This window comes from Sebastes umbrosus, chromosome 3 (genome assembly GCF_015220745.1).
Source record: "Sebastes umbrosus isolate fSebUmb1 chromosome 3, fSebUmb1.pri, whole genome shotgun sequence".
Taxonomy (NCBI): domain Eukaryota; kingdom Metazoa; phylum Chordata; class Actinopteri; order Perciformes; family Sebastidae; genus Sebastes; species Sebastes umbrosus.
In genome coordinates, this window is record NC_051271.1 from 32,314,071 (window position 1) to 32,340,319 (window position 26,249).

General features: G+C 39.7%; 2 protein-coding genes across 6 annotated transcripts in view; both read right to left on the reverse strand.

The window, feature by feature from the left end:
* Positions 1-2,044, reverse strand: part of dnah6 (dynein, axonemal, heavy chain 6) — an 88,375-nt gene extending 86,331 nt beyond the window's left edge. Inside the window, exons 1-4 of one of the 2 annotated variants that reach the window (XM_037765283.1) lie at positions 1,983-2,044; positions 1,330-1,421; positions 1,123-1,196; positions 666-848 (exon numbers count right to left, since the gene is read on the reverse strand). In XM_037765283.1, the coding sequence (XP_037621211.1) occupies positions 666-848; positions 1,123-1,196; positions 1,330-1,396 (324 nt within the window). In that variant the 5' untranslated portion in view covers positions 1,397-1,421; positions 1,983-2,044. The other variant, XM_037765284.1, reaches the window with a different exon arrangement.
* A 745-nt stretch (positions 2,045-2,789) lies between these two features.
* sclt1 (sodium channel and clathrin linker 1) lies at positions 2,790-26,226 on the reverse strand. Of its 4 annotated transcripts, none has more exons than XM_037765033.1 (22): positions 26,086-26,226; positions 25,002-25,049; positions 23,323-23,390; positions 23,031-23,083; positions 22,809-22,881; positions 21,522-21,577; positions 20,978-21,113; positions 18,793-18,915; positions 18,543-18,608; positions 16,636-16,706; positions 16,295-16,385; positions 14,819-14,910; positions 14,217-14,394; positions 12,571-12,669; positions 9,998-10,069; positions 9,805-9,879; positions 9,555-9,697; positions 9,147-9,339; positions 7,199-7,395; positions 5,240-5,318; positions 3,226-3,321; positions 2,790-3,110 (listed from the first exon to the last, which is right to left on the reverse strand). In XM_037765033.1, the coding sequence occupies exons 2-22, from the start codon at positions 25,033-25,035 to the stop codon at positions 3,051-3,053; spliced, it is 2,055 nt and encodes a 684-aa protein (XP_037620961.1). In that variant the 5' UTR covers positions 25,036-25,049; positions 26,086-26,226; the 3' UTR covers positions 2,790-3,050. The 4 variants fall into 4 exon arrangements, with proteins under 4 accessions (XP_037620961.1, XP_037620960.1, XP_037620963.1 ...); XM_037765032.1 differs by having other exon boundaries at positions 24,963-25,049; positions 26,086-26,223; XM_037765035.1 differs by having other exon boundaries at positions 26,133-26,151.
* Positions 26,227-26,249: the final 23 nt, after the last annotated feature.

The window sequence follows — 26,249 nt, forward strand, 5'->3', positions numbered from 1 at the left end:
GCTCTATGATGGCAAGTGTAATTCATCCAAAAACACCAGTGGGATAGAAACATCCACAACAACAATTCACAATTTCATAAAGTACGTAAAAACAGTAATTAAGCCATACTCCTAAATATGAAACATGTTATTTATAATCATTGTCATATTTATCATCACATATATCAGAAAATCCATGACCTATGTTCAAAATTATTACATTACATTAAGGTAGAGGAAAAAGGAAAGAAGAAAAATTTCTTCAAAAACGTTAGAAGAGGAGGTGATTTAAATACCCTCTTACTCCAGAAAGAAAGCTACTATATTTTCACTCTCCAGTAGTATATATATATACTGTATATATATATATATATATATATAGTTACATTTATATATTTTGACACACATATTTGTAAAAATTAAAGAAATGTTGGTGTCTTTTTTCCATATTGTTATTTGATATCTAACTGATTTAGAAGGGTGTTTTAAATCAAATGATTGTACATGTATTAAACATTTCTTCTAACCTTTTTCTTCCCTTGGGTTTTAGCCATTAGACTTGAATAGACACTTAGACATGAAATCATTTAATTGTAGAGATACTTTTGAGGAACCTGTCCATCATGCACTGTATGGACATCTTTCAAGCAACGCTTATTCTCTTCTCAAACATGTCCGTCACTGACCTTGGTCCTGGATTTCAGAGGAGGCAGCTGGACAGGCAATTTTTCACGCGGCCTTTGTGGCTGCTCTGTTTGTTGAGGAGATGAAGGCGGCTGAGTGTACCAGCTTGGAAAATACATCCGCTCGCGCTCTTTTAAGTGGTGGAGGCTGGGTTGTTTCCGTTTTACACGTCTGTTCAGCACAGCCTAGATAAAGGGGAAGAAAGTGACATCTACAAAAGACCCATATCTACATACTGTAATTACTTTTTGACTGAGCTATGGATAATATAATACCCTATATATATGTATGTATATATATACACATACATATATATATACACATATACATATATGTATATATATGTATATGTGTATATATATATATATAAATTATATATATATTTTATAAATTATAAATTGGGTGTACAGTAGATGGTATTTCATATTGTCTGTTTGATCTTAGTTTGCCAAGTCTCACCTGTGTGTCTGGAACAACTGGAGGCCTTGGTAGGATGGTGGTGGAGCTCTGTAGTTTAGGGAACTGCAGCCGCTCTGGGACAGTATACCAAGTGGAATTTAGGTTAACTACTGACATTGAATTAAAAAGTGGACTATACAGTATAACATGTAAAACATAACTAACACATTTTCATAAAACATAAAAGACCCTATTAGCTGGGCCTACCTCTGGACTCATTTCCCTTGCTTGGACCAGGCAGAGAGGTCCTCCTAGATGTAGAGCCTGAGGCCATGGCATGTGCTGTATCCACACAGGCTCTGGGACAGTGGAGGGACAGATGAGTTAGTAGTTGTAAAGCAGAAACGTCAGATAGAGGTTATTTAATCAGACAAATTCGCAAAATAAAGGCAAATTGGATTATTTACAAAACTAATTTTAAAAGAAAGTTAGCTTAATTTTGCAAATCCTACTTCAGTAGCCTGTGTGCTTGACAGATCATTTTAGAAAGCAAAATGTCCCGTTACATGTGTTCATGTCTGTTGTGCACGGTGGTTACTGCAGCCACAAAAGGCATATCTGCCTCTACTAGTAACGTTAGTATCGAAACATTTCAAGAAATCAACAATACCAGAACCAATAACTTGAAAAAATGAACATAACGGCGTATTCAAATTAAATGTTTATGACTTTAACTGTTAAAGGTAACAATTAAGTTAGTTAGCTGGCTAACAATTAATGCTAACCTAACTTACGTTACTTAATGAACACTTTTGCTTATTACCTGTGAAGTTGAACTTATTGCGTAAAGTTAACAGCTGTCTTCGAGAGATATTCAAACATGCCTATATTACATACACAGTACATTCAAACATGCCTACCGTAGGACCGTGTTGTGTCTTCTATGTCTTCTTAACGCTAGCTAACGTTAGTTTTATGTTCTAAAAGGGTTGCTGAGCAACAAGAGCTGAGGTGTACGGTTTCCTAGCAACGTAATTCTCTCCCGGCATGCAACGCAACCAGACCAAAGCGGTCGTGTCTTGTGGTAGTTTCTTTCCCTGGGCCATACGGACACTGAACAAACAGTACATCTGTGCAATATTAATACACTGAATGTGAAATACATTTGTCTGCGCAATATATCCTTGAGCAATATACACCTCAAGTGCAATTACCTTTGTTTACATTTTATTTATTACATCTACCCTACCTATTTTACAAGTGTAATTACCTGTTTACATCACATCTATTTTTATATTTTATACTTCTAGTGTAACACTTCTGTTTATATTTATTTATTACATGTACTTTACCTGTTTTATTTGCTTTATAACTGTTTTACCTGTTGTTTTATCTGCCTCGTTTAGTCTTGTAAGTATTTGTTTTAAAGCACTGACCAGAAGTGGCAACTGTGAATCTCATTGTATTTAATAAAATGACAATAAAGCTTTCTATTCTATTCTAGTGGCTAGAAGGGAGCCAGCAAACAGTTAGGCATTGATTGGTCTCATTTGATTCTCAGTTTGGGGGCTCCCTTCTAGAATCGAGCCCAGGTAACCCACTAGGGTTTTTTTGCGCACTTACAACAGAAGGCAGTTTGAAATACAAAGAAGCAGATATTTAGAACTCAAAGCATTGAATTACCATTAAACCATATTCCTATACAAACACAACAACAAAGACCAGGGTGTATTTTGAAAGTGTTTATTTTGCAGTTGTAACAAAAAAAGTTTATTTTACATACTAAACATCAGACACATCCCATCCTTATAAATACAATTCGACCAAATTTAGTACATTAGTGCATAACATTAGAACATTGTTGCCATTTAATCACCGGAGCACTGACAACACCATTGTTGTCTTATTCCTTTGGCCAAAATGTTGATGTAAACAAAAAAGAGCAACATGGCTACATTATTCATCCAGTGGCACGATGACAGTCGCTGTTATAGAGTCTCTGGATCAGCCATGGCTGTTTTCCTTCGCTGTGATGCCAACATACTCAGCTGTTAAAAAAAATCCAAAACATATAGCATAACAGATAAATAATAATGACAGTATTCAATGAGATAACAAGGAAACTGGAAATATACATATCTCTCCATGTAAGAGTACCCATACCTGTTGTGTAGCAGTAGTTGCCTTTTGTTCAGCTTGTGTCAGTCGTCTCTGGAGACGACTCGCCTTCTCCTGATACTCTGCTAGCTGCCTCTCATACTGCACAAACACACACATACCAATTAGTTACATGGAGTCAAACACATAAAAGTCACTATGTCAAAACTCTTGTTTTCACAGCACACCAGAGTACCAAAGAGCATACAGTATGGTGTGAATATCACTAATCATTACCATAGACATACCTTTTTCAGGCTGTTGTTAGTGGATGTATGCTCTGCATTTAAGAATATGCAGGAATTGCCGAGTGAATCCTCATATAAATATATTCATATACATTCTCTGAACCTAAGACCGAGCACTAGATCCACAGTCCGTGTGTGCCAGCTCCCATCATTCTCATCAGCATTATTTCACCCATATATATGTATTATTTTACACTTATGCGGTAAATGTATGACAGTTTATTATTCTGTTGAAGTCCATAGGATGGACTGCATGAATTTAAACTTTCCCCAACTTTCTTTGTAATTTAATTATTTCTTAATGTTCTTTTGCATTTTGTCGCAATGTTCTTGAATGTTTCTGTAAAGCACTTTGAATTGCCCTGTTGTTGAAATGTGCTATACAAATAAAGCTGCCTTGCCTTGCCTTGCCTTTGTAACGCTGCTTGATGCTGCTTGGCACTTCTGATGCTAATGTTGCAGGTTTCTAGTGAAATGCCTCCTGCTTCTTGCCTTTTTGTATCTGTTTTTCTGAGCGCACTGCAACAGAGGAGGCCTGACATTTGCAGAGGCTAACAGCAGCTGAACAGGCCTGAACAGCAAAGGGCAGCTCCTCCCCTCAGGTAGAAGATGGTGTCCAACAGTGCAGGGAGAACATCTTACATTTCCTCTTATAACAACAGAATTTTTCCACCGCTTCATCTCCCTTTAACCCTAAACTCTATTGAGTCGTGCAGGAATGAGTCCTAAAACCTGTAAATGCGTAGCATATTAGCACTTCTGGTTCCCTCGTCACAAAGTCAATGTTTTTTGGGAATGGGTTTTTAGTTAGATGCCTGAAATAAGGTCTGTGGTAAATAAGCTTAAAGCTTCAGTAGGCAGATATTGTTTGGCATCATTGGGCATAAATTCCATAATTACCTTTCAGCATATTGTAATTCAAGTGTTCTGAGAGAAAACTAGACTTCTGCACCTCCTCATGGCTCTGTTTTTCAGGCTTTAATATATCTAGCCCGTGACGGAAGACTTTGGCCAATCACAGGTCATATCAGAGAGGGCGTTCCTATTTGCTGTGCCTCATTTTACAGCTAAACCGTACACTACAAGATATTTCTGAAAAAATCTGAGGTGAGAAATCGGCATTACAGCAACAGAATATTGGTTCATATTTGATCAGCGCTGCCTAGCTTGACCGTTTGACAGCCGGCTCTCATAGATGGCAGCTGGACAGCAGACTCCAGCTCGGCTCTGACTGGTTGTTTTCCTACAGTCTGTGAAATCTTGCAGATGCCATTAGGAGCACCGGAGGAAACAGAGGCACATGATTTTTTTTCCGATTATCTGTCTCATGCACTTCCGTCAGGATATAGTGACTGTTTTATAAAAATTACTTTTTAAAATCATATTGGTTCCAATCTTAAATATCCCACTCCTGAATTTTGAGGCTTTTACGTGTATTAAAAAGGCAGCTGCTAACAAGTGGCTAAATGAGACTACAAAACGTCACTACAAACGACATGTTCGCCTTTACAGCCTCGTTGTTTACTCGCGTTCATGCGACCGGGGTGTAGTTTGTTTATAGCCTAACGTTAGCTTTTTACTTCTGCCGATTAGCTTAATTTCTGCAATAATCCAACACCCAACGGAAAAACCGCATTGGCTTGTTGTCGAGGGAAGCCATGGCGATGCTAACTTCCTGTTTGGCCTACAAAAATACGTCATCTCTGCAGCACTCTATTGTACTGGAAATCAAGCTGCAGGGTTGTGTGCCCATGTGTGTGTGTTACACAAACCTCAGCAACAGCATTATGGTCAGTTTCAAGCTGCATCTCCAGCTCGTGTGAACGCTGCTTCTGCCGATTCAGCTCTGCCCTAAAATAGAAAGAAAAAGAAAAGAGAGATAAGCCACTTCTCACTGAGACAAAACATCTATAAAGCTTTATTTTCGAGTGTTTCAACGTGTTCAATATATCCAATACATCTCAGTGTAGTACAGCTGTCGCTGAGGGCAAAACAACTTCAAGTGGTAACTCAATTTTTGTTTCAACTGTGATCAAAATCTTTGTTGCTCCACTTCAGCTGTTGTTTATTCTTTGATCCAGTATTTGTGATAAAACTGATACAATAAAAACATCAGTCCTTTGGCAGTATCAGAAGAAAGTATTGCATTGCACTTTCTGTATTAAATGTTATTTTAAACATATTGGGGATCAGAACAGTGTTGTTGTCGCAGTCTTTCAGTTACCCACTAGTTTCCATTAGACTGGTTCATTGTACGCTTCACTTTGCAGGGATTATTTGACCAGAAAACGTTTGCTCAGCCTGCCTGCTCTTTTTGAGCACAACATTGTTTCAAGGTAAACACCCCGCAAAGGTTTTTTTTCCCATTTATTATCCCTTTCTATTTTAGAGAGGACCTATTATGCTCATTTTCAGGTGCATACTTGTATTTTGGGTTTCTACTAGAACATGTTTACATGCTTTAATGATTAAAAAAGACTTTGCTTTTCTCATACCGGCTGTGCTGCAGCACCTCTTTTCACCCTCTATCTGAATTCCTGCCCCCTGGTGAAAAGCCCAGTCTGCTCTGATTGGTCAGCTGGCCCACTCTGTAGTGATTGATCAACTGAACCAAACTCTTCAGACTCTACTCCAGCCTCGCTCTAACTAGGGCTGCGGTCGAAAAGTATGTTTTGCTTGGTAAGGCTCCTAACTGAGTGAAATGACCCGGAAGTATCTAAGTAGCAGCCGTTGATAAGAGCTGTTTGAAAAGTTTCTAAATGATAAGGGAAAATGCTTCAATGCTTCCTTTCTCATCTCCTTTAGCATAGGATACAGTGAACCATCCTTTATGAAAGGAAAGGAGATAATGCCTTCCCACAATTCCTTGTGGCTGCAACATTTGAAGGAGAGCTATTATGCGTTTGTGCTTTTTCCCCCTTTCCTTTAGTGTGTTATATAGTTTTTTGTTCATGTAAAAGGTCTGGAAAGTTACAAAGTCCACACCAAAAGAAGTTACTCTCCCCCACAGAAACACTGCTGGTGCTCAAACAGAGTGTTTCAGACAGAGGGTGAAAAGAGGTGCTGCAGCACAGCCGGTATGAGAAAAGCAAAGCGATTTTTGAACACTAAGGCAGCAGTGGGTAGAATTGGAGCAGTTATTTTTATAAAACGGTCACTATATACTGACAGTGGTGCATGAGACAGGTAATCATGTGCGTCTGTGTCCTCCGGTGCTCCTAGCGGCATTTGCGAGATTTCAACGTGTCCGAAGGAAAACAACCAATCAGAGCCGAGCTGGAGCCTTGCCGTCTCTGAGCCGTCTCCTTACAAATTCTTTCCTTGACCTCATGACGTCTTCCATCGAGGTCACGGAAAAGTTTTTAGGAAAAGACATGAGGATGTAATTAGCCAAATTAGCTGCTAGTCAGGTATCATGCAAATGTGTTACTTGGTGATATCATCATGTTAGGGAAGAAAATGCGGGACTTTAAGCAAGGCGTTTCAGGCAGTTCAAGAGCAGTGCTTCTGTGGGGGATAATAACTTTGGGCTTTGTAACTTTGCAGACCTTTTATATGCACAAAAAAACGATATAACACACCAAAGGAAAGGGAAAAAGCACAAAAGCATAATAGGTCCTCTAAGGATTTAAACCAGCAACCTTTTAGTCCCGAATCACATTTCTCAGTGCGTGTTTTGTATCCTCTTTCCTTTCTTTAGAAATGTTAAATCTACCTTCACAAGTTCTTACTTGAGGCCTGTGATTTTAGTCTCAAAAGCCTGAACAAGGTTCTTGGCCTCATCTTTCCAGCGCTGGGTACTTTTCTGCTGTGCTGTAAGGAGGCGCGTCAGATCAACACTGGAGCTTCGGCTGCTTTCCTCCAGCTCCTCCACGCGTGCCCCGAGTCCCTGCTCCTTCATGCTGTACTCCTGCTCCATCTGTGACAGCTGGGGGGAGGGCGGCAGAGTGAGGTGGGGTGATATAAGGTCACCTAGCCGGTCCAAAAATCATTTACTGCATATAGATGAAGAAGATTCACAAGCCCCATCTTGTCAAAACTAATCAAAACCAGACTATCTTGCGATGGGATCACCCCAGCTGCGACACCAAATCGAACCAGGGGCATAAAGTAGGGGGGCCCAATGACCCCTTCCCAACTTCCTTACCCCCTTTTTCCAGCGCCCTTGCTTGTACCACACCCATCTTCAAACTCTGCCTTTGTTTTGATCTGAACAACACACCCAAGACACCAGTTTTGTGATGCCAAATTGGGCCAGGGGCGTGAAGTGGGGGCACAAAGTTGGGGGGGAGGAGGGCACAATCATTTTGCCATGATGACTCACACGGTGACAACAATACCAGCGTCACTGTCGCGGCTGATAATGAATGATATTTATGTTATTATTCGATAATATTATCACTTATCACTATGTAGCATGACTTGTGTGTGAATCATGCATTATATTATCTGTCTTTGTCTGTTCTTAACTTAACCCATCACCCCCTTTTCCAGGAGCAGTGCCAACTGTTCAAATGGTTGTTTGGCAAACACTTCAGATCAGCAGGCTGAACAAAAATACATCTATTCTCTCACTCTTCTTAAAGGGGCACTACGCTGACATTAAACATAATGATTAGTTCCCTTGTCGTGAGTACTGCTACTGAGCGTGAAAAAATAGTTGTATAATGTCATCTTTTGGCCGTAGAGGGAGCTTTCTAGAGTCTGAGAACATAATCCCAACAAAGTCATCAGGGTTATCTTAGCTTGGGAGACAGCACATTTATACCAGAAAGGCTGAGTAACAAACTGAAGGTGTGGAGTTTTGAAAGATGTGGGCATTTGCTTGGCAGGGATGGTCTAATGGAAGTTATAAAAAAAAGTTATCAAGTTGCATTAACCTTTTCCACTCCCCTCAGTTTTTCATAGACCTATCTTTGTCTTTTTTAGGGGGGTGCAGGGGGTCTTTAGGGAGAGATAGCAGTTCAGCAGTAGATGTCACATAGAAGTAGTGAACATAATCTGAAAGCTGGGAAGCTGAAGACTATTTGAGATGTAGCTCAGAACTGCGTGACAAGTTCTAGTCATAAATCAGAAATAAAAAAATAATTGATTAATTAATTAATTAAAATAAATGTTGAAAGTGTATAAAGGCCAAGAACCTTATGATAGAAGTATATGATGGCCATTCCCATGCTCACTTGTGTCTCATAAGTTGCTGCAGCAATTTTTGGGTTGATATGTTTTGTTACAAAGATTTGGTGCTAAATTTAACAATTTTTTACCACTCGAGAATTGATATTGATGATCAAAAATGCCTACAAAATACCACCTTGATGAACACAATAGAAAAAGCCATGCTGTGATATGGTAACAAAACTTTTTGACATTTTGAGAGTTCTGCAAGAATTGCATTCGTCGGTGATTGGATGTCGAGCACTTGTTCCAGAAACTGCTCAAAAACCCCCTTATTTTCAATCTACCTAGGGAAGCCATCCTTTCGTCTTCCTTCCTTCCTGTTCATCGTTCTAATGGGCCAGCACTCTTTTATACTATTGCCCTGCAGAGCCACTTCCTTCCCTTTCTTCATTTACCACCAACATCCAACTTGACTCATGTTTAAACTTGTCTTTCCTCGAGCTTCTTGTAGAGAGTCCCTATTCCTTAATTTCCTTCCTTTTCTATCCATCATTAGGTTACCTGTTGTTTGGTCTTCTTTTGGACCAACAGGGTAGCCTTGCGCAGCTCATCCATCTCCCTGCGGAGCTGCAAGTTCTCCTGTTGCAGCTGGAGCCGCTCCTCGCTGATGCCGACACAGTCGTCCCGGGCTGCGGCCAGAGAGCCCTGCAGCCGCCGCACTTCCTCCTGGCACCGGGACAGCTCCTCGCTGTAGCTATACGCGGACGGATGGATCAAGAAAGGAAGGGGCGAGATAGACGAAGAAAAGGACAAAATGTTATTTTTATACAACTATCATTATTGGCAGCAAATAGAGCCACATGGGTACCACCCACTGCTGTTGTGAGTGCTCCAGGATGCGATCCTGCCAAGAATGTGTTGAGTTCAAAACTAGTGAAGATTAATCCTACAAGGCTAAGTTACACTTACTCCATCTCCATCTTTTTCAGTTTGTTCTGTGTGCTTTGCAGAGTGAGGCTCATGTCTTCCTTCATCCTCTCTGCGTCTAGACACCTCTGGTGAAGGGCATCAATCTTCCTGAACTCGGGCTCTGCCCTGCCCTCCTTATACACCTAAAACAAAAACAATTATAATAACAATTATAATCAAACACTATCAGAACTCTGGAGCTAGCTTCAGCAGCTTTTTTCATGTGTTTCACTGATACTGTCATAGATACCTTCTCCAGCTCCTCCTCTACAGCTCTTCTCTCTCGCTGGGACCTTTCAATCTGAGACTCTTTATCGGCACACTCCTAGAGAGAGGTGGAAAGAGAGAACAAGGAGAGTCAGAATGAAAAAAAGACACATGAGCAGACAGGTGAAGACTGAAAAAAAGGATTTAATGTAATGTTGAACGGGCCAAGGTCTTACCAGCTGCAGTGCAGACAGCTCCTCGGCCATACGGTGGATTTGAACGTTGCACTGCTTGCGCACATTATCCACCTGTTAAAAATAAAGTCACAGTTCCAAAATGCGCAATGACTACTGGGATCTGGGTAATGCAATCACTTTGCAGTCTGTTAGATACACTAACTTTTATTGGACAAAAAAGAAGGTACTTGAGTTGGCAACTTAACTCAGCAGCATAAGTTCAAAGATTAAGTCGAAACATACAGTATGTGAGTACCATATTAGGACTCTTGCTTTGACTGTGCATATTTTGACTTTTGGGCAGCACATCCAAATTATAATAATCATCTGAAAATTAACACCACTGACGCTGTGAGGATTTTCTTGTGTGGACGTTCTTTTTAGGAATAAGGTTTTCCAATGTGTCAAGCAAGCACGTGCCTTTAATACCAAAGATTTTGGGCAATAGAAGCAGCAGACTGATGAAGGAAGTGACAATAATGTGTGATAAATGGATTTTGAAATAGTCTGTGATATAAAAGTAAATAATACAAATTAAAAAAATTAAAAAAAGAAAGGTCAAGATGCAAATAAGTTTGTAATGTATTTATGGCTGTCACTCCATTAAAATATTTAATTGTGATTAATTGCATGATTGTCCTTAGCTAATCGCGATTAGTCGCAAATTAATCACATTTTTTTGTTCAAAATGTACCATAACCCTCTGAGAACCGCGGGCGATCCCGACCAACTTTACTGTCTATCAGAGGCTGTCAGTTTAAGAGGTAGAGTGAAGTTGTAGATATCATATGAAACTAGACAACCTAAGGAATCCAACAAGTTTGTGACCCGGCCGCCATGTTGAGATCAGTTAATAATAATAATAATAATAATAATAATAATAAATTGGACATATATAGCGCCTTTCAAGAAACCCCTAAATGCTTTACAAAGAGGGCACACAAAATAATACTGATAAATAAAAAACAAAGGAAAGAAAAAAAGAAAAAAAAAAAAAGTTGAGGAAATACCAAGCACCAGCATTTTACAGCTAAACAGTACACTACAAGATGTTTCTGAAAATTCTTTAGGTGAGAAATAGGCATTACAGTTAGAGAATATTGATTCATATTTGATCAGCGCTCCTTAGTTTGACCTTTTCATCGGAGTTCACGAGTGATTGACAGCCGTCTCTGTTGAATGAACAGCCAATAGGAACGCTCTCTCTCTGGAATGACCTGTGATTGGCCAAAGTGTCCCGTCACAAGCTAGATTTTTTAAAGCCTGAAAACAGAACCATGAGGAGGTGCAGAAGTCTAGTTTACTCTCAGAACACTTGACTTACAATATGCTGATGATGCCAAAAACATTCTGCCTAATGCAGGTTTGAAGTGGCAGGAGGCAGAATATTTTTGGCATCATTGGGCAAAAAATCCATAATATCCTTTCAGAATATTGTAAATCCAGTGTTCTGAGCGCCACACGCTCCTGACGTTCCCAGTGTGGATGAGGTGTTACAGTAACAGAATATTGATTCAAATTTGAATCAGCGCTGCCTAGTTTGACTGTTTGATCGGAGTTTGCGAGTGATTGACAGCTGCTCAGAGACGGCAAGGCTCCAGTTCGGCTCTGATTGGTTGTTTTCCTCCGGTCTGTGAAATCTTGCAATTGCCATTCGGAGCACCGGAGGACACAGACACACATTTTTTTCAAATTACCTGTCTCATTCACAACTGTCAGGATATAGTGACCGTTTTATAAAAATAACTTTTTTTTAAATCATATTTGCTCCAGTTCTATCCACTGCTGCTTTACATCCTCAGGTAAGTCTGAGGTCTGACCACCAATGTAAGCAGTTTTGGGATTAATTCTTCATTACACATGCTTATCTAAACCCTTCAAGTGAAGATGAGGGGGAAAGAAGGTAAAGGTGAAAAAACTGCCTCACGTTGGCTGCAATGTTTAACCTCCACAAAAGTCCTGGAAGGTAAAAAGGCAATTGCGAGGGAAGTTCTCTAATTTACAGAAAGTCAAACACATCAACAGTTACTCTCCAAAATAAAATAACATCATTCGTTGAAGGCCAGCCAGAGACTAAGATGACAGCCATTGCCTCAGTCTTACTAGACGGCATTAACAGGATTAAACAGTTTAAGGGCTTGATGAAGAAGACCAATTAATTGAGCTTTAATCACCATGTCCCCAACTGAGGTTAGGCAGGGGAAAAGAGCAGTGCTTTGCTTTTGGCTTAGCACATCAGTGCAGTTAGAGGTTGTGCCTCCATGTAAGGCTAATTATAAATCTAAAATTCTGTGGTTTCTGTAGTTTTTACAGATATTAATTTCTTTGAGAACTTAAGTATAGAGTTGGCACCAACTATCTTGACATCATCCGGTGCTTTTAAGCAATGATGGGATACATTCGGTATGTTAAAAGAAGATTCTAGTCACACACAGAGCAAATTACATGGAATGTATTTAGTAGAATAAGCCAATTCCAGACAGCTAACATTATTTCATGGAGTTTCAGTACTATATCAACGTCTAGAAGAAACCGGCAGTTCTTGTTCAGAGAGCCATTCAGTTACTCCAAACCTCTTTTCTTGTGCGGACTGCAGCATCCTGGATTAACTGTTTGATGGCCTCCTTTGTCTTCTCCAGCTCCTCTGTCTTCTGTTTCTCTCTTAACAGGGCCTGAAGGGAGAGGGTGAAGACAGACACAGCTGCACATCTCAGTGGGCAAAGTTCTGAAAGTGCTGAAGGGATGTGGACACAAAGGATCGATTGTCAGAGGATCTTGCAGCTCAAAAGATTGAGGGAAAGGCTCGGCCAGTGAAAAAGACAAAAAATAGAGGCAGAAGAATGGTCCGAAATTAACACCCGCCAAGCGCCAAATGGGGGTAGATTTTCCGTTTGGCGAGTAAATCTCGGATGGCTATCCGCCACACAGTCATGTAATAAAAAACTATACTTGGTTGCACTGAGAGTCTCTACCACTTTTGCTGTCATTCATGGAAGCACTCCTTTGCTCTCTGTCCGACACACACACACTAAGGATGTTACAAGAACTGATAACGTTACTTCGTTACCAAGTCAATGCCAAAATTCTGAAAACCTGACGGTACTCATTTTTCTCCCGTCAGGGCTCGAGACTAACAGCGGTCTGTCATCCCGTCATCCCAACGCCGTGGGTCCAGCCAGGACAACTGAGGCAGAGAGGCCCGAGACTTTCCCTGATAACGCTAACGTTACATTGCGAACAACAAATCTGTGTTGAAATCGGCAGGTTTAACAGCTACCGTTAACCGTTAATCTCGTTTCTACCGATTTCAACACAGGAGGTACCACTGATTTACATTATGGCGTGTTCAAAAAAAAATTGATTGGGCGAAGGTAAATTCTGATGTTATCATGTGTTCAAATGTTATCTTGTAAAATGTAATTTTGGCGAGAAACTTTAATGAATAAAGTTGTTTGAAGGAGACGTTTTCACAGCAATATGTAATAGATGATAGAGAGGGAATTATGATCTGTTTAACTTCCTAACAAAAAGCAGTATGCAAACAGTAATAAAGGAGTGGATGTTGAAGTACATGGGATTTATTGTTTTAATAGCCTATACCTGGTGAAATGTCAGGAAGGTATGACCAAATAGATACTGCCCAAGCCTAGTATTCAGGTTTGAATAGATTAACCATTAATATATCTAGATTATTTTGCTCTGGCCTCTTCTCTAAGTATTTATTACACGGCTTTGTTGAATACTCGTTCTAAGGTCTGTTATTTCTTTATAGCAGATCGTTGCTATGTATAACAGACCGTTGCTATGGGCGCAGTTCTGATCTTAGATTCTGGCAGACCATTTTTGTGTCAAATTATTGATTTCTTTAGTAAGTAGCCGTGTAAGCTGGATAATGTACAGATAGCGGGATCATTGTTGTGAAAGAAACCCCTTCAGGGTAATGAGGGACTCCTTCGCTGCGTGTCGGGGTGCGGCATCGCCCTGTCGGGGTTTCTTTTACAACAATGACCGGCTTGCTGTACATTATCCCTTACATTATCTCAATGAAATGTACTAAAACAAATGTATATGCGACACAAAAAGGCAATTCATTATTTTGGCTGGTAAAAAGCATGCTTGGCTGATGGATTTTTTCATCAAACAGTGCCCTTGGCTGGTGAGTCAAAAAGTTAATTTCGGACACTGGACAAAAAGGAAAAGAGAAAAAGACTGCAGTCACCTGGTCCTTCTGCAATGCAGCCTCCTCGGCCACCTGAACACTCTCTCGGACTTTAGCCAGGGCCTCATACTTCTCCTCTTCTAGGGTGGTACAACGTGCCTGGAGTTCCCCCACCTTTCTCTCCCACACAGGTTGATCTCTGCGAACTGCCTCAGCCTCCTGAGATGCAGCTTTTAGTCTGGCATTGGAGAAAAAGAAGTGAGTGCCAGCAACAGGGGAAAAGACACGAAACTGCTGCTTGGCTCTGCGGTACTGTCATTTTGATGTAAAACTCCATGGCTTCCCAAAAGATTCAAACATTGCACCGCTTCCAGGGTCTCAGAAACTCTTATCTCTGAAATCGGTTATAGTTGTTGGGCTACTGTTATATCATTAAAGTCAATTTGAATAACAGAATGTGGTGTGATGGGTCGAGTGACCCATTTGTAAAACATGCTGAAATTCTTACCATTTTAGTATGATTTTATACAATTTCCCTCACCTCATCGGAATTTACATCTCAGTGTTTCACAATGGTGCATACATTACACAAATGATTGGAACTCTTGTGCAGAAACTGAAAATGGGATTGCAGATGAAGGATCAGTTTTACTTGTGCTCACCTGGCCTCTAGCTGGCTCAAGGCCGCCTGAAGCTGTTGGAGCCGTCTGTCTGCTGCGTCCTCTCGACCCTGAGCCTCTGCCACATCTTCCTCCTAAATACACACACATCTACTGTTTTTTTCTTAACTAGATGAATCATTTTGTTTATAAAATATCCAAAATAATGACAAGCGGTGGTCACTACAGCCAAGTGAAAAATATCACAAACTGTTATACTGATTAAGAAACAAAATCAACTGCTGTTTCACTTGTTTCCGAACGACTTCAATGTATATTCAGTCTTAAAGGGGAACTAGCCCATTTTCAAAAATCATAAATGTTATTCCTATGGTCTAAGACAGTCCAAAAATATTAGTAAACATGAACAACTCTCTCCCAAATTCAAAAACTAGAGGGCTAAAACTCAAGTTTGTGATGTCATAGGGTATAAAGTGTGGAGCTGCTCCATAGACAATATATAGGGAGAGATGTTATAGATGACACTGAGCATCCAGGGGAACGTTCTGAGTATATGGGGACATTTTCTGTTGCACAACTGAGAACTACAATAGAATAAAGCTCATTTGGGTATAAAAACAACAAATTACATTCTGTGGGTCCACAAAATCACTCTCCCATTCATTGTCTATGGAGCAGCTCCAGACTTTATAGCCTATGACATCACAAGTTTGAGACTCACTTCTCTGGTTTCTGGTTTTGAGAGAGTAGCTCATGTTCACAAATATTGATTGAACTTTACTAGGCCATGGAAATAACATATTGGAATTCTTGATTCAAGTGGTGTTCCCCTTTAAAGCTAGGGTTGGTAATGTTGGGAAACTAGCAAGAGTACCGCTAGATTAAAAAAATTATCCAACTGAAAAACCCAGCCCAGTGACACTTACTCTTTTCCAGTGAAAGTCAGAGTTAGCATGCAGCTTTAGCCATCATGTCTAGCTGTGCTTTTCCAGGCAATGTGTGAAATCCAAAGTGTTTCCATACTTTACTGTATGTGTTGTGTTTACCACTTTGGATTTTAAATGTGAGGGCGCAGGTCGTATCCATGCAGTCCCTCTGCCATTTTCAGCTCGCTGCGGCCGCCTGTGGTTTGTTTTAGGTGGCGGACACTGAACGGATATGACGTCACATTACTCTGATTACAACAATAAAAGCGGCAACTTCCTCATACGTCCGCATAGACTTGAATTAAGTAAATATATTGATTCTGGCATTAAAAAATAACTTTCAAAATCGTAAAAATAGTTTTATTTTATTTACTGATTGCTGTCGGGATGTAATGAGAATTTCAACAAATACAACAAAAAAATGTTTTTGAAGATTAGCGTGAATGGTTGTCTGTCTCTATGTGTCAGCGCTGCGATAGTCTGACGACTTATCCGGGGTGTCGTACCCCCCAACCCTGAATAGGCTAAACGGTTACAGATAATGGATGGATGGAATATATTTTTATTCTGTGGATTTTTAATCTTCTCTCACCCGTCTCTGCATCTGGTCTTGGATACTCTGCAGCAATTTGGTCATCTCATTCACTTTGGCTGTGGCCGTCCTCAGCTCAGCCTTTGCTTGCCTACACCAGGTCGACAGAGAGAGAGAACAATAGTTCCAAGCGAAACACTTGAGACACTTTCACACCAAACCAATTGGGTATCCTGTATCTACCCGTTTTCCTACAGTAATTATTTTTACTGGTGGTATTTATAAATCCACAACTGATGTGGGAAATTGTTGTCAAAGCGGTAAAAGTAACCCCACAGAGCACATTCACAGAGCAAGACCTCTGGCAGCAGCCACTTTGAATATCTGATGTATTTCGTTACCTGAGCTGGGAGTGTAGCTCCTCCATCTCCGTGCTCTGCTCCGTCACTGTCTTCAGGAACTGCTGGTTAGTCTGTGTGTGGCAAGAGAGACAAGACTGCCATTTCTGTGGCATGACTCCAAGTACACACCTTGACCTTTATCCCAAAACCAACTTTCCCCTCAAACTTATCTCTCAAAACTTTCTATGTCCTTTTCAACCAAACCCTGAGGAGACTCTGTCTGTCATTCATGGCTACAAAGTCAATCGCTCTCTCACATACAGCGACTAAAAAAGGCTGCTTGTGTGAGAAGTCGGAGAAGGGAAAGCCCAAGGCTTGCCCTCTCATTAAAAATGCATCAGAGGGATATAGTATTACCCTCTCCTCACACACTGCATTGTGTCCTATAAGCACCAGGCACGCATGTCCATGTGTGTGAGCATGGCTTTGTATGTAAATAAATTAGGGCTGTCAAAATTAAAGCTATAATAACGCATTAACGCAACCTGCGATTATTAGTTTGTAGCAAGCTTTTAAAGCTAGAGCGAAGATACTGTTATCATATAAAACTAGAATAAACCTAAGGAATCCATTGGTACCAACCATGTAATACTAGCTTGTCGCGAAGGAGGTTAAATAACGCTCCAGACTTATACTAAATTCTGGCGAGAAAAAAGTGGCATGGCCATTTTCAAGGGGTCCCTTGACCTCTGACCTCATGATATGTGAATGAAAATGGGTTCTGTAGGTACCCAAGAGTCTCCCTTTTGCTATCGTAAGTCCTTCCTTCCTGCAGCTGTCAGACTCCACAACCAGCACTGCTCCCAGTAGACCACATACACTTAAACACAAAATACTGACAATAACTGCACTATACCTTATACTGACTGTACAATATCATTATTACTACTCAGGTGTAATTCATAATGTGCAATATTTTCAGGTAGAATTTCATTTCATTCTCACTGTGCAATATCATTTTCCACTTGTGCAATTTTTTAATAGACTGCTTATTGTCAATACTGTATATACTCTTCCTTTTTTATACTTCCTTCTATTTAAATGGTTCATATTTTGTTACACTTTGTTTAGCTCTTTTTTTTTTACTCTGTTGGCTGATGCTTCTTGTTTTTTGCACTATCCCCTTTGCTGCTGTACACTGCAAATTTCTCCACTGCAGGACTACTAAAGGAATATCATATCTTATCTTATCTTTACAGACATGCCCTCTTTATGATAATCACATGCAGTTTGGGGCAAGTTATAGTCAAGTCAACACACTGACACACTGACAGCTATTGTTGCCTGTTGGGCTGCAGTTTGCCATGTTATGATTTCAGCATATCTTTTATGCTAAATGCAGTACCTGTGAGGGTTTCTGAACAATATTTGTCATTGTTTTGTGTTGTTAATTGATTTCCAATAATAAATATACACATACATTTGACTCCCATGTTGATAAGATTATTAAATACTTGACAAATCTCCCTTTGAGGCACATTTTGAACAGATAAAAAAAATGTGTGATTAACTATGGACAATCATGCAATTAATTGCAAAATAAATATATGCACAATATGCTGTACTCTTTAATCTCACGCAACATCGAGCCTGTCAGATAAGTGTCTAAATGGAGCCTAAACAGTTTGACCTTAAGTGTATTTATGTGTGACTTTAGGTGTGTGAGAGAGAGAGACTAGTGCCTAACAGTATGTGCTGGAAGTTAGAGGATTACCAAGCGAGCTGACAGTCCATTATACAACCAAGACAGTTCCGGCTAACTATCAGCATGATTTAGAAACTAATTCACTTAGTTACAAGATTGATTATTTGAGCAGGGTTAATTTCGAAGAAGTGCGCAGCATTTCGATCCCCTGGCTAATTAGGAGGCAAATAACTTAACACGCTTTTAATTAACCATCACTTACCGATTCCAGTTTCTGATTGGCCACTTGAAGTTTGTGTGTGTGCTGCTGGAACTGAACAAGCTGATCCTGTGACAGAAAAAAAGAGGCACTCAATAAAAGTTGTAATTACCTCATGCTTATATGAAGCATTAACTGAGGCCAAACTGCTCTAATTAACCTCATTTCTATAATGATGGCTCCATCTAGTGGTGAAAGGCTGCTGTGCTAATAATGTCCTGGCTCTGCATGTTCAATGTGGAAAATACTGAACCTTGAGCTGCTGCCTCTGAGTGTCGTGGATCTGTCCGTCAGAGATGGTCTTCTGGTAGGTCTGCTGGAGGCGGTCCAGCTCCTGGGCTGCTGTCTGCCACAGCTCCATGGACTGCGCCCGCTCCTAAACAAATACACACAAAAATATGCACGCATTTATGCATGTTAGAAAGAAATCACTTACTACGAGATGCATCCATCTCCGTGCATTCAGTGACTGAATCAGGACATATCACTAGTGCAGAACAGGCACTAGCAGCGTGGAAAACAGCCAGACTAAAAGAGAACTGTTTCAAAATTGTCTTATTTTCATGTTGTATCTTGCCAGCAAACAACTGAGTCACCACTAAATTAAAGGGCCGTGCTGTCTAGGGCCACTGGGACCAGCTGTTGCTGTTGCTTGCTGTTGTCAGTTAATAGCTCCGATGTGTGACTCCACTACTCAATAAACCACTATGTCTTGTTTTCTGGTGCTACGCATGTAAAATACACAAGACACAACATGTAAATATGACAGTTACCGTAAAGCAGGTTTGACCTTTGTACTAAGGGTAATTCCATACCAACTCACCAAGACCTCCCAATACATGTCATGGATTTACCTGAGTCAACATATTACAAATATCTACCAATGAAATAAAACCAGAGAATGTAATATTACAACCAGTGAAAAGTATGAAAAATAGCTTTTTCAAAAAATGATTAAATGATGAAGGAAGTAATGTAGAACACCTTTTTAAAAATGTTATACATATATGTAATGAATATTAACACTTTCTCCTAAAAAAAAGTTTCAAAGAAATTTAAATAATCCTTCTTGGGAAAAATATACAGTAATAATATCTTAGACAGTGGGCTTTTTAGCTCTGAAGCTATATTTAGCAAGATCTGTGGCACTTCAAAGAACTTCTAGATGTGATAGAACTATATTAATACTACACAGAATCAAAAGTTAGTTCCAAGAGGGCATTCACGACTGCTGCATTTTAGTAGTCATCGACTACTCCCAAAAAGTAGTGGAGTAGTCCATTAATCGCAGGAGGTATATATTTGTTTTCACCCAATAACAATGACCAATCCTCATCAAAAAGGTCTCAAATACAACCAGTAAAGGGTTAACTAATGTAGGTGGGGCCCACCCAGGCTCTGGGTGGTTGTTTACAAATGAGCCGCGATCTGATTGGACTAAACCCCCAGCATACTTGTCTGAGCTGGAGATACTAGGCTCCTTTGAGATGAACTACGCCTCGCCTAGAAAGTAGACGAGATCAGGCGGCAGCAGCAGCAGGGGGGCGGTGACAATAAGCTGCGGTCGACTTGGGCAGTTTCCATCAGCCTTCAAAGAATTTGAAAGAGGTCACAGAAATGTTTACATCCTGTTAGACCCATCTGTAGGCTACCTGTAGTTTGCACACCATGTTTGGATGGCTATGGCTGAAGAAATTGCGTACAGTATGTGCTCCTGATCGCAGACATATTAACCTTTCATCGCACATATTGAGATTAAAAGCCTATAATGTAGCGTTAGATATTACAACTACACAAACAATTTTGATTTTCTACAAAATGTGTTGTTTGTGGTCAAAACTAAGAGTAAAGTTTGCTCTGGCCGACGGGCGGGGCTTGGTTTTGGCTTGACTGTTTGCAACATGGCGGCCGGGTCACAAACTTTCTAATTTTACAGCTAAACAGTACACTACAAGATGTTTCCGAAAACATTTGAGGTGAGAAATAGGCATTACAGTAACAGAATATTGATTCATATTTGATCAGCGCTGCCTAGTTTGACCGTTTGATCGGAGTTCACGAGCAGTGACTGACAGCTGCATTAGAGACTCCTCGGCTCTGATTGGTTGTTTTTCTTTGGGCATGGTGGAATCTTACAAATGTCATGATGAGCACTAAAACGAGGCAGAATAACCTTTTTTTTTTTTACAGATTATCTGTCTCATGCACTACTTTCAAGGTATAATGAAAGTTTGAGCAAATATGACAGTTATTTATATTAATTTAGTTACATAACCACGCTTTTAACACACCTTGAAAGAACAAATCTCGCCAAGTGAATGCACAGAGATAAAAAACATTAAAGACATATTTTTTTCATCTCACTCCCAGTAGAATGGCAACAAAAAATTGGCCTTAATCTACATACGTTTAGACATCACATATGGACATATGCAGACCTGTTCACACAGCTGGACCTGCTCTTGGAGGTTTCTGATGACTGCTTCCTCCTCCAGCGTGCTGCCCTCCAATCCTGAAGCCACCGGCAGGGCATGAAGTTGCTTCTCAACAGACTCCCTCAGGTCTGCATGCAGCCTGGCAAAGGTGGGGGTAGATATTAAAAACGTGATTTATAAAAATAATGATTTTGCAGATAGTTCTTGAATTAAAAAAAAAGAACACAACTTTAATTACAGTCAACCAAACACACTTTATATGGCTGTAATGTAGATGGTCACAATGGCTTGATGATCAACAAAGATCTACTGTAACTCACTACTCCACTACGTCTACTATCTCACTGTTACCTTAGTTTTAGTAGGACACACAAATACAATCATAGTAACTCAATGCATAATAATTAAAGTTAGAAAAACAATTAATATCTGATATTCTCTAAGAACATGTCCCATGACATAAAAGCTTGGTGGATGTTGACTGATGTGATTAATGATCTCATGTGTATCTACTCTCAATATGTTGACACCAGTGGAATTTTTCTACCTTTCGTTCTCCTTGACAACCCTCTCCAACTTCACTTTGACATCTGTCATCTGCCCCTGTTGATGTAAACAAGTAGATCAACACTGAGTGTTATCAATTAGTTAAGACATCCATATACATTTTAGAGCATGGGTTCTCAAACCTTTTGGGGCCAGGGACCCTGTGTAGGGGAGAACATTTTCCAAGGACCCCCTCATAATCGTAACACTGATTAAGCATAATGCTTACTACCATTTGTACTCTTAGATGCCATTGGAACTATTTGTATTCTAAAACTTTTCAACCTAAATACTTCAGACCTGATAAACAGAAACACATTTCAATTTGAATCATGTTAACACCACTTTGTTTTGCCCTGATATTCCGGATGCTTTGTAATCAGATGTCGCTTTAGCTTGGCCGGCTTCATGACTTTCACGAGCACATGAAGGCAAATGACGCATTTTGGTATCTTGACGATGTGGACTGTTAGCTCACCAATAATAAGCCAAGCTAATCAGCAGCAGGAACAGTTCGTTGCTCCCAGAGTGAAGTGACAGATATGATATATGTCACAATCATATCAGAGTTTCTATTTTTTGTTTTACCTTTATTTATTCAGGGGGAGGTTCACTGAGAGCACTGCTCTCTTTTTCAGGAGCACCCTGATTACATTCACAGTTACACAATCACACCTGGAAGCTGCCCAGTACAATCAGATCACAGTCTGATCTGCTGGTCACTGACCAACTCCACTGGAGCGGTTGGGGTTAAGTGCCTTGCTCAAGAGCCCCTCAGTGGTGGTAGATTCATCATACAGGGGGAATGAACCGGCGACCTTCTGGTCTTAAGCTCGCTTCTGGTCTTAAGCTCGCTTCTCTAACCTTTATGCCACCATTACCCACAGCTAACGTGGGTGCAACTAATGGACACAATATGCTTGTTTTACTGGTGCAAATGGTCCCCATCTGTAGATTTGTACTTTACAGTGATACACTACAATTTTATAATTTATAGCAAATTATTTTGCGGACCCCCTGACAGAGTGCCACGGACCTCACTTTGAGAATCACTGTTTTAGAACACCTGTAATCAAATTTAATTCTGCATTTGCACATTTCAAAAGTAACACAAAGCCAACAAAAATATGTTACTCATTAAAACAAAGTCAGATCTAGGAGCATGCTTGGAAGGGTCGGATCAAGAGATCACTCAGCTCAAGTTTTGGGCTTTCTGCTACTCAATTAAGCATATTTCAAGAGCTTTTATTTATACATTTGTTTCTCATCGTTTCAGGGTTTTTTTCACCTCGTATCTTTGCAGCTGTTCAGTCATTTCATTCATGTGCCGATCGTACTCCGCTACCAGAGGGGCCATTATACTGTAACACAGATGAATAATCATGTCACCTGTGTAAAAAACAAAAGGTATTTGCTCCATTGCACTCATATCAACAGAAAGTTGCTGTCCTCATAACTCAGACTTGGAACAAGAATGCGTCATACAAGAAAGACTTTTACTGTGCCTGACCTTCTGTCTGAGATCCAGGGTGCAGGAGACTCGGACCGTCTTGCCTCATCAACCTGATGAGCAGAGATGCAGGAGTTGAAGGTTAGCATCATGAGGTGTTCCATTGTAGTTAATTCTACTAAATACTTTTCATTAATCAAAATCCCAATATATATATATATATATATGGTATATCTTGTTGAATAATTTCCTAATAAAGACAAATACATAAATACAAGTTGTTTACTGAAGATACCAAATAATGAGTCAAATCTTTGTCAGTTTATAGACGGATTTACAGATGTCTTTGTACCTGAGATGATGTGGATTGAGTGCGGTGCCCATACTGATACTGGCTGAGGGCAGAATTTAGTCTCTGGACTGAAAACAAACACACACAGTCAAGCACACACACTCATGTTGCTCTACTATTCAGCGTTGCAAGTTTCCCCACAAAACTGGGCTATTTTGAAAATGCAAATTTTCACAAATTGGGTCCTAGTTTTAAACAGTATCAATCACCAATTATTCATAGCACAATAGCAAAACGCAGAAAAAGAGCATTACAAACATCTTAGAAATGCATGTTGAATCTGGAGTTGAGTATCAAAGCAATTCAAGGGCAGATCCAGCAATGGTTGTCTGTGTTTGCTGGCAAGTACACTGCCAGTTCAGCCATAAGTCACATTACAGCAGTTTTACTGAGAGCAGTCACAGTTTAGGTTCGAGGTTAGTTACAGTTCAGAGTAATTTAGGGGATGCAGCGATACCGGATCGGATATCGGGCCCATACTGACTGAAATAGCTGGATCGGCTATCGGTAAACAATGGGGCCGATCTATTCAATTCAGTTTTATACATATATACTATATACAAAATAAACTGAAATTTTAATTCCTGTTTAAGTTTTGACCAATTTGTTGCTGCAATAAGAAGGCTTACACTTGAATTGCAATTCCTGTTAATTTTGAAGATTTTTTTACCAAGTTGCTGGTGTTCGATTTATTATTTTAATAATAAATAACATCATTTATATATATATTTATTTATTTTTGTTTCACAAAGTTATGAAAGCAATGTTTAAGTCATGCCTGATGTTGCTTTAGACAAAAAAAGAATGATCCCAGTCACTTCCACACAGTGAGGCAAACAGCTTATTAATTAAACACTGGTATTGGATCAGTACTCAGTATCAGCTCATACCCAAAAGCCCAGGTATCATTATCACTATAGGGACTGAAAAGTTGGATTGGTGCATTGCTAGAGTAATTCAAAACTTAAAAAAAAAGAGGGAATTAGATAGAAGACATGAATGAGTGACTTTTAGGCAATGGAGTAAAAGCATTTAATCAGAAAAATGTCATAATTCATGAGAGATTCCTTGAATTTGTAACTGTTATCTTGGAAAACATCAAATAAGCACCGCAGTATCAACAATTGGTCCTGGATTGCGTAATTGTCGTGGCCAAATGGTCCAGGCACACACAAGCACCTTGACAATGAAATGAAAGCAGAACAACAGTCCTGATAAAGCACATATTGTGCTGTCTGAGTGTGCTGGTTCGTGGCATCCACTGTGCCAAACTTGTATCAGTTTAAGATAAGATATACTATTACCCTTCATCAGTTTGTCATGCACCCCAAAATCATGACATTTTCAGTATTCATTTAGGACTGTAGGACAGTCTCATACTAGTCTCAGCATAATTAAAAAGACTGTCCCAGATTCTTGATGAACAGCCATACTGACACTGATGTGGGTCTATTTATTTATATATTATATTGTCATTCACTTAAAACATGATTTACAATTTAGTGTGCGTGAAAGTAGACATCAAATAGTAATGATGATGAATTTACAGCCCTGTTATTATTCTCAATCTTGGCCTAAACTTCCCATGAACGGATTTTAAAGACAGCTCTGGGCTGGACAATTCTGATGGACATGACTACCTGCTGCTAGTGTGTGTGTCCTCCCTGGTTTGTCCTTACCTTGATCCCGTAGAAACTCAACTTCTGTTGCCATGACGAAGGCGCAGTCTATAGATGCAAACAAAACAGTTTGCGTTAGCAAGTTTAAAAATGAGCACCGCTTTACCTTGTAACATTAACGTTATTTATTTATTTTTATTTATTTATTTATTTGCACATATATAAAACTGCACAAAATCCAGTATATGAAAAAAAAACAAGAAATGTGTCAGGAGAGGTCAAGAAGCCACAGGCTTATACAAAGGACCTCCCCCCAACCCCAGGAGAGAAAAAAACAATAACAAAAAAGGAAGAAAGATCTAAACTAACATAATTTTAAAAATACAACAAAAGTTATACAACAACAAGAAGTACACAAAATGTGCAGAAAAACCTAACCAAACAGTGGAAAACAATCCAACAAAAACAATAAAATACATACAAAAAACAGTACAGAAGAACACAAATATATATCTAAACATATCAAAAGATAATTAGACATCATGAATTAAATGTGATGATAATTGTTCTAAGGATAACGAGCTCTTGATAAAGTGTGTTTTGGTGTTCCATATTTGAACACCACGATATCTGAGGGAGTACTGGCCATGTCCAGGTGAAGATGATTAACCTGTCTGGTATTATGTGAATGAATTTGAGAATTAGATTGAAAGAAGTTGCTAAACGATGATGGTAAAGAAGAAGGCAATAACATATAAACACACATATCTGATGAATATTTACGTCATAAACTGAAAGAAAGTTCAGTTTCCTGAACAGTGGAGCAGAAATAGTAGCACGTACAGTCTGTCCATTAATCGTGTTAAACTGTTGTTTTCAAGCGCTATTTCAGTGTGGGAGTTTAACAGTCTCTCAGAAACACATGTCCTCCGCTACTAACGTCTTTACAACGCTGTTAAACAATACGGCAGCTTGCGGTGACGTTACCTGTGGTTACCGTGGTTACCCGATGCAGCTAGCCTTAGCTGGGACAGCTAGCTAATCAATCTCAGCTAAGCTTAGCGAGCTAACTAAACATTTTAGTCTGGTAAACAAAACGTCTGACTTACAACACAGAACATTTATAGATAAATGTGACACTTACGGGTAATGTGAATGTCTTATTTGACACGGTAGTAGTACAAAACCTACATGTTTTTACATGACTATTCCGCCGTCAGGTTTGAAGCAAACAAATAACAACCAATGGCAATGAAGGTGTGCACCGCGGAACTTGTTCCGTCTGTACAACAAGGAAGTGGAGAAGGT